The following is a 12,902-nucleotide window of genomic DNA, read 5'->3' as shown; positions in this document are numbered from 1 at the left end:
ATAACAATTAAAAAACGAAGAAAATTAAATGTTCCAACCACCAGAGTTCGTTGCTGTCGAATTCGTGCTTTTTAGCGATCATAGATGTCGCTGTTTGATTGGATCTCGAATTTGAGTTTGAGGAAAGATAATCAATTGAGAAATTAGCTACAGTCGTCATTACACTTATCGCAATTTTTTTTTGAAATGCGCCACCTAGTGTTTCTTAGTTATTTGGATAAATCACTTAAAGTTGGTGTGCTAATTAGAGATGAGTAAAGGGTTAACATCAAGCTCTTTGTCTAATTAACACACTGATCTTGCGATAAGTGTAATTGCGATAAGTGTAATGACGACTGTAATTGTAGATATTACAAGTGATTAAAGTGGTTGGTAAATGGCTTATGGGAAATTAAAATGGATAGAAAACTTTATTTTGTTTTAATTATGTTGAAAAACAAATGATAAGCTAATGGCCAAGGTTTGATTGTTCCTGAAACAATTGGTTCAATTTGATTGGATTGAACAATTAAACAACCATTTGAAGTTAATTGTTTACGAATTGAATCAATTTTCTTGTCATCTGTCCCCTTGCAACAATCATCGATTATAATTGTCCGATAATTTAATGACAGTGAATCTTTGGCTGTGTGATAGACACAAATGTCGTAAGCAAGACCACAAATATAAACATCGGTGATTCCATTGGATCTTAATTGTTCATCTAATTGTGTCCATGTTATCGCTTCATTGTCCTTGAATCCTGAGTAACTGTCGACAATTGGATTGGTCCCTTTGTAGACTTTAATTGCTCCTTTAATCACCTTCAACTGGTCATGTAATTGTGATCCCCAAGTTGATTGGACGCAATGTTTTGGTAAACAATTTGATTCCTTTCACCAACATGATCGATATGAAAAGTGAGACAATCAAATGGATTAACAATCAACGATTTCTCTTCACAATTTCCATCAACCTGATTACCATTTAATTGTTTTACTTTTCTCAGATGAACATTATCAATGAATGAAATGTGATCTTCTGGATGCCAATCAAGAGTATAAACAACAATCTCAAATGAACATTGATCAATCAGTGAATTGATGATTGGAACAATTGATGAACAATTAACTCCACTTGGAAAATTTTCCAATCCCAATGAACCAGAAATGAAATCATTTTGAACATCGACCACAATTAGAGCTGATTTTGGTTTAATCACAATCGACAACCATTTAGACCACATGGATTTAAATTCATCTCTATTAATACAACCATCGCCATCGCAATCAAAGGTATTAAAAACTTGAATCAATTGATCAGGTGAACATGATGATGAATGTAATTGTTGATTAGAACCATTGAACAATTGATTAATCATCCGAGTGAAACCTTCGAGATCCAATGAACCAAAGGCAGAAGCAAATTCATTGAACATCAAATCACAATCATCAAAATTAGAGTTACAATTAACATTAGAAGACATTTTAACATCAACACCGAACAACAATTAATAATCAAATTCTAACATCAATTGATCAATAATGAGAAGGTTGGATCATTAGAGAGCAAATGAAATGTGAGATTTGATTCTTCCACATGATTTTCATGTTATCGAATTGAAATCGATTAGTTAGATTTGGAATAAAATTAACTAATTTATTTTTTAGTAGATTTTGTTCATTTACATTTTTCTCAACATGTGAATGTTATTTTTTTTCAGCTTCTCCTTCATCCTGCTAATTGATTTTTAGGTTTGATTAATATATTTAAGAGTATGGGTGAAGTAGTTGGTTGATTATTTTGTCTTCTCAGCCAATTCTTGGATTTTTTCCTTTGAAGCTTTGATGGCATCTTCGTGTTGCTTAATTAGAGACTCATGTCGGTCAATTTCTTCCTGAAGATGACCACGTAACATTTCTAATTGTTCTCGTTGTTGGCGTCTGAAGAATTCTTCTTCTCGAGCAGCTTCTTGTTTACCAAAAGCACCACCAGCATCTCGAATAGAACCACCTGATCCTCCTCCCTAGTTCGAGATACAAGTATAAATATAAAAGATATACAATAGAAGATAAATAATAGAAAAGAATAAAATTAGAAAAAAGAATAGAACAAAAAAAGTAATCAGAGAAAATTTAAAAATTTAAAAATCTAAAAATAAGATAATCAATTTGATGAAAATCTCAAGACATTCATCATCTAAATCAAGAGCACATTCATTAAATTCAAGTCACATGTCTCTACACAGTAAATCAACTAATTAAACTACTTAAATCAAGTAAATTTAACACCAGTAATCATTTAATTGTTAAGATAATTACCTTTCCAGCTCCAGATCCCCATTCACCTTTACCACCACCACTTGAAGACATTGCTCTTAGAGATGTGACAACTGATCGACTCAAGAAAGAGTTTAAGGTTAATCGTAAAGCCATCAGAGAATTAATTAATCAATCAATTAGTTGAAATAAATTTAAACAAAAACAGCGAAAAGATCAAATTACAATTAACAAATGAAAACAATTAGCTAACCAATGTCACCTCAATTCGGTTTGTGTTAGTGTTTCTGTAATACTATTGTATCGATATATTATATCGATATTTCAATAACAATACTATATCGATATTAGAAGCAATATTATCGATATATCAATAGATCGATTTACATCGTAAACTGTTTAAATTTAAACTGTTTAAGTTAATCCTTTTGTGTCGATGGTCACCATTGTTTTATCTTTTGATTTTTAAACAGTTTGTCTTTTCTTTTGTTAAAGAGTTTATATTGTTTTTTATCATAATGCCAAAGCCAAAATCGAGCAAAATATGGAAATATTTTAGTGTTAATGGTGAAAGTGATCCTAAATGTGTGATTTGTGGAAAATCAATAAAATCAACAGGAAACACAACCAATTTAATGAAACATTTGAAAGCAAACCATTTTAGTGTTTTCAATGATTATAGTCAAACTAACCAGGATGATACAGCAAAAATTGATACTTTTATAAGTGATATCAATTCAATAAAAGGTAAGTTTATTTTCGTAAAGTGAAGTGAATTTCTACTAATTTGTGCTATTTTTTGTTATTGTTTTTATTCAAGGTGGTGATATGAACAAGAATATTAACTCTAAGTTATTGTGGTGGATAATAAAGAATGCACATCCATATCGAGTATGTGAACAAAAAGGATTTAAAGAATTCATTACATCGTTGAATAAACATTATTCTCCACCATTAAAGGACAAAGTTAACCGATTGATAAGAGAGTTATATGATACGAAAAAATCTCAAGTTACCATGTTTTTAAATAATGTTAAGGGTCTATCGTTAACATCCGACGGATGGAAAGATGTGTCAAACCAAATATCTTATATTGGATTAACTGCTCATTTCATTGATGAATATAAATTACACAGTGTTTGTTTGAAAGCAAATCAGATCCAAGAAAGTACCAGTGATAATATATCATCAATATTTGATCAAACTATCGAGGATTGGGGGATTTTAAAAGAAAACATCATGTGTATTACTACAGACGGTGCAGCTAATTATTCAAGAGCTGCTAAGTCAGTCAGTAATCATATTCATTGCATCGCTCACCAATTGAATTTGATTGTTGAGGACGGACTGGAAAATAGCATAACCTTATCTCAACTCATCTGTAGAACGAGAGAGATTGTAACAGCTTTCAAGAGAAGTAGCGTTCTCATGTCATCACTTACATCATTACAAGAAGAACGCAACGAATCATCTCTCAAGTTAATTCAAGATGTTCCAACCCGTTGGAACTCAACTTACCACATGATAGAACGGTATCTTGTTCTGCATAAAGAGATCTCTTGTGCTCTCATCGAACATGACAAACGTGATATTGATCTCTCATCAGAGGATGTTGAACTACTCAAGGAAGTGTCAAAGGTTCTACAACCCTTTGATGAAATTACCAAAGATATTTCAGGAGAGAAATACATAACAATTTCGAGGATAATCCCAGTGATCAACATCTTGAAGTCGTTATTGACTAAACTTGTCTTGTGGGAGAGATCAACTAAGGCCCTTGTCGTAACCTTCTTGACCAGCATCGAAAGACGCTTTGGTGGGTTGGAGAGGAATAAACTTTTTGCCTTTTCAACTTTACTCGATCCTCGGTTTAAGAAAATTGATTTTAATTCAACAAGTGATTGCTCAGATGCTGTCGTTGAGCTCAATAAACTGTTAACTCAGGTTGAACTTTCTCAGAATTTACCTGAACCTGAAGAGGATATTGGTATTTGGAGTGTACACAATAAGCGAGCCAAAGCTCTTACTGCAACAAAAACAGCACTTGACAGTGGATTAAAACATTACCAGGACTCAGATGTTCTCCCATTGACTGATGATCCGCTGTCATTTTGGAGAAATAACAAACTCAATTGGCCTCAGTTGCACAATTTAGCTTTAAAGTATCTATGTATACAACCAACTTCCGTACCATGTGAACGCCTTTTCTCCAAGACAGGATCTATCATCACAGAAAAACGTAATCGTTTGAAGCCAAAGAATGTCGATATGCTTTGTTTTTTAGAGTCACTACCTCAAGAATTCATCTAATATTGTTAATACTTTATCGATACTTAGCAATATAAATATTACCAATATTATCGATATTTTGTATAACAATACTTTTGATACCAATAAATACTTTGCAAGAGTATTGCGAAACTCTAGTTTGTGTTTCAGCTGATTTAACAGCCGCTCCCATCCAGTTACCAGATGGCCCTCTCATTGAGGGTTGACGCATGGTCTCTGAGCATCTTCTTGGGTGACATCGTCACCTCGTTCTTTTATTTGTTCAGCAATAAATCCCAGATGATTAAAGAGAGATTTCCAATTTCCCCTTTTCAACTGACAACCATGCTTGGGTAAATAGTCACCACACTTTACTAAGTGTAGTTCCGTCATCGGTACATCACACGAGTGCCTCAAGTTGCTTATTCGTGTTTTAATCAGGACAATGAGTTTCATTAGTTTCCGTTGGTAAAATAATTTGTTTCGTATTATGCCTCTTGTTATCGAGTTGTTTAAGATTGCACTTAGCAGGCCTTTTTTGTCCCGTGTGTATATTCCCGTCTCTATTTTATCAAGTTTCCTTTTAATCATTTTCCTAATCTGGTTCTTAGTTTTCAATATTCGTAATTCTTTAATCCTTCTATTTTCACCATTACACAGGGACAGTTCCGATCCTTTCACGTGCCGAACTTGAACACTCGGTATAAGATCAATCGTGAACTTAGTCATTTTGACGTTCTTCTTCAGCACAAAGCCATCAAGAGACCTCGTAAGATACTTTGCGATCGTGACAACCGCCATTTGGTCATCGAATGTACTATCCCTTGCTATCAAGTCATAATGTTCATGAGTCTCTCCATTTGTCATACAAGCTCTGTCACCTTCGATCTTGATTTCAAATATACTAATCAGCTCAGGACGTTTCAGGCTGTTCAAACCTTGCCATTCCTCGATTTTGCCTTCCATCCAGTGTTCCCTTATTTCATTACCCCATTTGACAACTGGAAAAAGTGTCTCGTCCGCTTCCTCTTCCCATAGCATCATTATCATGTTTGTGAAATAATTAACAAATGGGTTCGGTATCGAGTGAAGCCATTCGAATTGAGAATCTTTATAGAGGGTCTTCAGCATCCATTCCCTCTGTGTCACACGCCGACCAATTTTAATCAAGGCTTCGATGCGATAATTGTAGAGTCTGAATCTCAACCATGGACATAAGCCTAGTGGTAGCATTATGTGTGAGAGATGGCAGTTAATCATCATCCTGGTTTTGGGTAATCGTAAATTGTTAAGAAGCATTTTCTGCATTACATTCATTTTCGATCTGCTCGACAGATCATTGACCAATGTTTGAATGTCCGTTCTGAATTTTAGATCGTAGCCCAAAATCTTATCCATAGGCTTTGGTTTATCGAAGTTAATTATTTTAGTCTTTTCTTTATTGCAGCACAAGCCAATCATGAAGAAGGCATTCGAGATCTCAGCCTAAGTTGTTGCCAGATCATTCGTAAGAACTATGAGATCATCCGCAAACGATAGTACCATCTGTCTACTCGGTTTTCTGTTCAACCATCTCAAGGTATCATCAATTCCCATAACAAAAAGAAGAGGACCCAGTCCAAAACCTTGAAGTGCTTCCTCATCCGCAATCGTTTTCAAGTTGCCTTCTTCAAACAGTCTCAGTTTTCTGTTCGATATGAACTGCAATATCATCTTCATGGTTTGCAAGTCAATACCCGAGAGTTTCTTTCTGATCGTCATTCTGTCGAGCTTGTCAAAGGCCTTCGTCAGGTCCATAATCAGCATGAATTTAAAGTCTACGTGGTTTTCATATACTTTCAACAGCAGAGATTGTTTGTTCTGACCCAAATAAGCGAATTGGATGTCGGTGTCAACAATATTGTTTTGCAATACCCATTCTTTGAGACGTTTAACTAGCAACGTGTCAACAATCTTCCCTATGAAACACTGCGTTCTTACTATTCTGAAGTCCCCATTTGATTTCGGAATTTTCGTGCCACCAGATATCAAAAGTTGAGGAGGAATCCACGATCTCATGAATAATTCGTTCACCAACTCAATGATGACTAATTTGCAGTTTTGCCAAACCTTATTCCATCTATTTTTCGTGAAACAATCCGCCCAGCCAGAGCTACTATTGAATGATGTTTTCTCCATCAGCGAGGCTCGTTCAGTCGCAGTGATACCGTCAAAGCCCAGCGAGGGAATCTCGACACCATATGGACGTTCTCTCGCTATGAGGAGGTATTTGTTTTTAATTGTTTCGTCCCCGATTGAATTTCCAATGTTGCCTCTTTCTGCCATCATCTTGTGTAGGACATAAATCGGAAGATCATCTGGTAATGACCTTTTTCTATTTCGGTAGGCATTTAGCTTACACAATTGTTGTTGTTTGCTTTCTCCATTCGCTTTTTTCATTCTTTTCTTCATTCTCCTCGTTTTCCGATTCTCATCTGATTGATTTCGATTGCCCTTCGGTTTTCCAGCATTCATGATATTGCAAAGCTTAACTTCAAGGAATGGTGATTCGAACTCCATGACTTTATCATAAATCAGCCTCTTTTTCCTTATTAAGTAACTGTTGTTTCGTGTGAATTTGCATTTTATCTGAGCAGTAATTATCAGATGATCTAAGTTAGATTGAGATTTGAAGTCAATTGTTTTCCTTAACAGCCGTTTGTTTACAAGCAGAATATCTATCATTGTCCCTCCCGAGGAGCTCCATCGCGTCACACCTGTATTTCTGTCCGTTGGTAAGACACTTTTGTATTTCTTATCAATTAAGGCAGTTTCTAATTCTTCAAGCACCGATCGTTTCAAGGCATTATCCTTCCTAGGATCATCGCACCATATTTTCAGCTCACAGTTAACATCACCCGCAATTAGAGTTGTTATATTCGTGGGCAGGCGTTTGATTGTCTCAACCAATGCAGTTAGACATTTGATGTTGTGCGGATTTGCATAAATGGCAAGAATGTTAATCAACCATTTCTTCTGTCTCAGTGTGATTAGAAGTAAGCTCTCATCCAAAATTTTTCCTCTCATTATCGTCCATTTCTTGGGCCAGCTTACACTAATTTTGTGACCCTTGAGTTGGTTCGGGTACATTGTTAAGTCTTCATCCTCACTTGCTATCACTATCGCATCATCACCTATCAGCGTCTTCAGTTGCTCTTCACTGTTCCTTGAGCGTCTCAAATTTATCACCACTATCTTCACATCCATTTGATCAACACGATTCAGATTAAATTCTTTATAAACACAAATTATGAACTTGATTGTCTGCTACAATTTTCACTGATTCTTACAGAAGCAATTAGAACAATATAGAGATTAATTTCAGATTCAACTTTCTTCAGTACAATGATTATGTTTTGTTGGTTAGCATTGATGAACAATTGTGTTGTACAAAGTGTTAACCCGTTGCGAGATTGAACTAAGTAAAAAAAGAGATGAGAAGTTCTAAGCTTCCTTCTATATAGCGCCGCTTGTAGTAAATTTAACAATAACCAGAGACAATCGCTTGCAGAAAGAGAGTGTAGCTTCAAGATGGGTTTATGATTCTGCCAAAACATTCATATGAATCAAAATGCAAATTCCACTTCTTGAGCTTAATTGTAATTTTTGGATTTAACGGTCGAATAGACAGAAAGAAAGACGTTAATCTTGATCCTTGTTCAGTGGTAAATTTTGATACCTCTAAATCGTACGAAGATTAGATTTGAAGGTGTCAACGTTAATTTCTAGAGGTGAGCAATCATCAAATTGTAGTTCCATCATCTTAATATCACTAATTAATCACAGTAATTAAATCTACCACAAGCAATAGTTGTTTGCGTTGAATTAATGGTCTTTGTTGAAGCTCCAATGGTTTTCAACAGAGAGACAATAGTTTTCTCAATATATTGGAATCGAAGGCAAGTAAATTGTTTTAAATTGTCTCTCATTGTATTCCCATTGAATCACATTCAATTTAAATTGTCATCAATCAGAATTAGCAATCGAGTCTGAAACTAATTGAGTGTCAACCTTAAATTTCAAATAATCCGTTAATTAGTAACCATTTTAGATTTGTATCTATTGTCAATTATTATGCTTGAATGGCAATGGATGTGCCTCAATTAATTTACGTCAATCTTATTTGATTTTGTTGATTAGGTGAATACCCTTTGAGCTGATTCTGAGAGATTTAGATATTAACTATTTAAGGATAGAAATATGATTATTCAGTAGATACAATTGGCTGAGTTTCTTGAAGCGAAATTTCAGAACCACTTTTATTGAATGTCAATGGTCTCAATCAGGAAAATTACCCATTAATCGTTGATTGGTTTCTTGATGGTGATTAAAATTGAAATTTTAAAATGAGAGAGAGAGTGAGAAATGATTCTCATTTGTTATAGATTGTCACAAAAAATGTAAACAATCAACAGTCAGTTTCTGTCGATAGTCGTTGGAAGGTGTTTGTTGACCAATTCATCTGAGTAATTAACTATTTGTCTTTTAATTGTTTCAACCTAATTTGGTCTTATTATATAATCTTAATAAAGATTTATTTGTTAAAAAAATTGTTAAGGCTCCTAATAGTAATACCGACAACAATAGTAGAATCGGAAGTGATCAGAGTATTGTTTATGAAAAGGATCCAAGTGAAGTGATTAATCAATTTCGATGCCTAATTGGAGAGAGCTCAATTCTGAGTGTTTATAAATATGAAGATGAATTGTTACTCAAATTTTTGCGATCTCGTGATTATAATTTACAAAGGACACTGGTAATTCTTGAAGATTACATGAGTAAGTTACACGATAGATCAGATCTGTTTATTTGTCAGCCGAAAGAGGCTGAGATCTCATTGAAGGCTAACATATGTAACTATTTGCTGGTTTATATTGGTACGTGTACATTGTTAAGTCTTCATCCTCACTTTCTATCATTATCGCATTATCATCTATCAACGTCTTCAGTTGCTCTTCACTGTTCCTTGATCTTTTTAAATTTATCACCACGATCTTCTCATCCATTTGGTCAACACGATTCAAATTAAGTTGTTTACAAACACAAATTAAAAATTTAATTGTTTGCTACAATTTTCACTGATTCTTAAAAAAGCAATTAGAGCAACATAAGGATTAGTTTCAGAGGTGACTTTATTCAGTACAATGGTTATGTTTGGTTGGTTAGAATTGAACAAAGTGAGCGATCTCTCGGCATGTGTATCTCGAACAAGGATTTCCCTCTCTCCATCAGGATGAATTGTCATAATAAATTCGTCCAAATTGTCAGTCATGAACATAAAGGAGATCGAGTCCAACTGTGATAGAATATTAGGTTTTCGCCAGTTCCATATTGTGACAGTTGCTCCAAGGTTAATTAGTGACCCAATTATTTTTAATTGTCGTCCAAACAGTTCACTTTCCGCTTCAAGTGCCACCAGAATTTCACATTCATCGTCTCCATGATTGAACCAAACAGAAATTGTTTCTTCAAATTGAGGCATCAGAGAGGAGGCCAATTTCAATTCAAATACCACCAATGGTTTTGCCTTGTTGATGTCGATAAAGAGAGAGTCGTTTTCTGCTGCTAATGTACACATCGTCTTAACCAATTTCACTTTATAATAAGACTTTTGTAAAACCGTTTGTTCACCCGCTGCGAAATGGAACTGAACAAATCCCACCTCGAGAACCAAGCGTCTACCATTAGTGCCCGTTTGGATGCCAATTTGATCACTTAAATTTGGATCTGCTTGTTCCATTGTAGTAAACTTGTTGATTGTGATGATATAAACACTCTTGAATTTATATAGTTTAAAAGAGGAAAAGGATTATCTGGATTATTCACTTAAATTAACTTCGTATTCACCTGTTTTTGCCAGAGTGAAACATGTAAAGGGTTAGTATTAGTTGAAAGAAAGGGTAATATTAAATTTGATCAGAAGGTTCGGGTAAAAATAGGCTGTGAGTTGGTTGTGTCTACTGCTACTTAATGATTGATTGGCTTCAATTTGATTAATATTCTTCTCAGACTCGATCATAAGTAGCGACATCTTTCGTGTTAGATTCTTATTGTAAGTCGTAGGATTGTTTCTTTTCCTCTGACAAATGTCTCTCTGTTTATTAATCGTTTCAATAGATCACGATTAATCTTTTTTAGATCCTTAACTTCAAGGAAAATCAATCTTTCTGATTGACTTAAATCCGTGAGCATGGGATTAGATTGTTGTAAGTCTTTGGCTGTGCTTATGCACCCCGGGGTATCTTCCATGAAGTCAAAGCCTGGATAGTTAGCTTCTCTGTATCGAATAGCGAGTCCATTCTTGTTGATTAAGTTCATTCGCATCGATTTTTTCATAACCATGTCCACTCTTAGGTTCAACTTGTCCCATCGTGTGACCTTAAAGGATACAACATCCTTATCACTCCAATCATTATAATGTAGTAATTGTCTCTGGATAGCTGACACTGTCGATGAGACGAATTCAGGTAAATAGAAATATGTTCGCGTTTCGTCTTCATTAACCGCCATTGTGTCATTCGGATCGAATTTTCCAGGAGCAGCTTCCATCAAGCACTTTGGTATCTCAATCTCTTCGCCATCGTCAACAATCGTTTTCATTATCTCAAGGTAACGTTCTTTGTTTGGTTTCCTTCTGGTGGTTCTGTCAGGAAACCCAAGGGTAGCATGAAGATCCATTTCACTTTAATCACAAGATATTCTCGCTGTTTATAACCCGATTTTATCAACTTTGTACGACTAATTGTGTAAATAAAGGGACGCTTAAACAGAGGTCAATAGTAAGTAATAATTAAATTTAAGATGAGTAATTTATAATCTGACAATAAAGACAGGAAAGGAGGAATCAAGAAAAAAATGTAAACAAGAAATTCAATGAATCGAAATCAGCGCCATCTCTTGTCATTCAGAACAAAGAAAAGAATTACAGAGGTTGCTACACTTAGAGCAACTTGACTTTCACAGTCTCCATCTAGTGGTAACTTAACCGAGATGAACAATGAAAATGAATTCAATTAGCTTAAGTAATTAGTCTTTAATAAATCCACATTTATTATAACAATTTGTTAATGTTTGCTGAGTAACTTTTTCCCATGAATCTGAAATCCATCTAAAAGCATGTAATAAAGAGATTGAACTTACAAGTTCATCTACTGTGGTGTCAGTAGTGATTAATTGCGATAACAACATTGAAACATTTTCTCGATAGTGATGCTTAAAACTAGCGATTATACCGGCATCAAGAGGTTGAACTTCCGAAGTACAATTTGGTGGTAGAAATTCAACCTTAATATTAACTAATTCTGGTAACTTACAATGACATCGACAATTATCAACAAATAATAATATTTTCTTGTTTTCATTAATCAACTCATGATCCCAATCACTAAGCCATTTTTGCCAAATAGTTAAATTCATGTAAGCTTTTTTTGAATAAGCATAATCTATTCCTAAACTTGCATAATCAAAATTAATTTCTCTAAAACAACGAGGCTTAGCAGCATGACCGATAACCAAAGGTTTCTTCTTAATACCTGATGCGCTTGAACAAAGTAAGATGCTTATGTGATCTTTACGAGTCTTAGTACCATGTCTATCGCTTGAATTGAATGAATAAGAGTAATCATTTAACCCTTTATACTGTAAACCAGTCTCATCAGCATTATATATATAAGGTGGGACAGCAGCAGCAAGAGTAACAGCCAGAAATTCAGCAATGGAAACGATTAGTTTGATTTCACAAAATATGAATTCCAATTAATTCACTTCCTTGGAAATAAACCAAATCGATTCCTGAAAATTAAATTAATTAACTAAATCAACTTGATTTAAAATTAAAACAAATTAACTTTATTAAATTAAATTAGAATCAAACATATTAATTAGTTGAACCTTCACCATCAAAAGCTAATGATTGATTCCTCTTGTTGTTGTTGTTGTTGTTGTTTACCATCATCATCAACAATGAAATTAATTAATAAAAATGATTATTGTTGTTAATCAACAATCAACAATTAAATCAAATGTTGTTTTCAAAAACAACCGCAACAATGAGCGACATCAAAATTTACAACAATTAATTAATTACCAAAATTAAATGTAGGGGAAAAGTAGGAGGCAGAGAAAGAGAAAAATTAAGCAAAAGAAAGAGAAATGAAAGAGAAAAGGAAAGAGAAATTAAATCAAAAAAAGAGAAAAAGAAAGAGGAATTAATATCCCTTTGATTTTCTTTCTCCAATTTCTTCTTTACATTACACCCCCACCCTTATGATTAAACAAAGGGAGATGGAGAGATGATTCATGGTGGCTCAGGGTTTCTCTTCAGCTTGGTGATCGGAA

At 34.4% G+C, this 12,902-nt stretch overlaps 3 protein-coding genes across 3 annotated transcripts; 1 reads left to right on the top strand and 2 right to left on the bottom strand.

Annotated features, from left to right (window-relative positions):
* Positions 1 to 7: 7 nt before the first annotated feature.
* LOC128396283 (nicotinamidase-like) lies at positions 8 to 1,470 on the bottom strand. The gene is given in 2 exon segments (XM_053356850.1): positions 8 to 860; positions 863 to 1,470. Coding segments are annotated over 2 exon segments (1,053 nt in total). The 5' UTR covers positions 1,466 to 1,470; the 3' UTR covers positions 8 to 410.
* A 142-nt stretch (positions 1,471 to 1,612) lies between these two features.
* On the bottom strand, positions 1,613 to 2,547 carry LOC128396428 (ATPase inhibitor mai-2, mitochondrial-like). The gene is made up of 2 exons (XM_053357014.1): positions 2,301 to 2,547; positions 1,613 to 2,005 (listed from the first exon to the last, which is right to left on the bottom strand). The coding sequence occupies exons 1-2, from the start codon at positions 2,412 to 2,414 to the stop codon at positions 1,778 to 1,780; spliced, it is 342 nt and encodes a 113-aa protein (XP_053212989.1). The 5' UTR covers positions 2,415 to 2,547; the 3' UTR covers positions 1,613 to 1,777.
* A 151-nt stretch (positions 2,548 to 2,698) lies between these two features.
* Positions 2,699 to 8,736, top strand: LOC128396209 (E3 SUMO-protein ligase ZBED1-like). Its single transcript, XM_053356765.1, has 2 exons — positions 2,699 to 3,005; positions 3,079 to 8,736. Exons 1-2 carry the CDS (start codon positions 2,777 to 2,779, stop codon positions 4,566 to 4,568), a joined length of 1,719 nt encoding a protein of 572 aa, XP_053212740.1. The 5' UTR covers positions 2,699 to 2,776; the 3' UTR covers positions 4,569 to 8,736.
* Positions 8,737 to 12,902: the final 4,166 nt, after the last annotated feature.

Source organism: Panonychus citri, unplaced genomic scaffold (assembly GCF_014898815.1).
Source record: "Panonychus citri isolate SS breed McGregor unplaced genomic scaffold, ASM1489881v1 Contig00023, whole genome shotgun sequence".
NCBI classification, from domain to species: domain Eukaryota; kingdom Metazoa; phylum Arthropoda; class Arachnida; order Trombidiformes; family Tetranychidae; genus Panonychus; species Panonychus citri.
The sequence above is the reverse complement of the archived record's forward strand: the minus strand, read 5'-3'. Positions and strand labels throughout refer to the sequence as shown.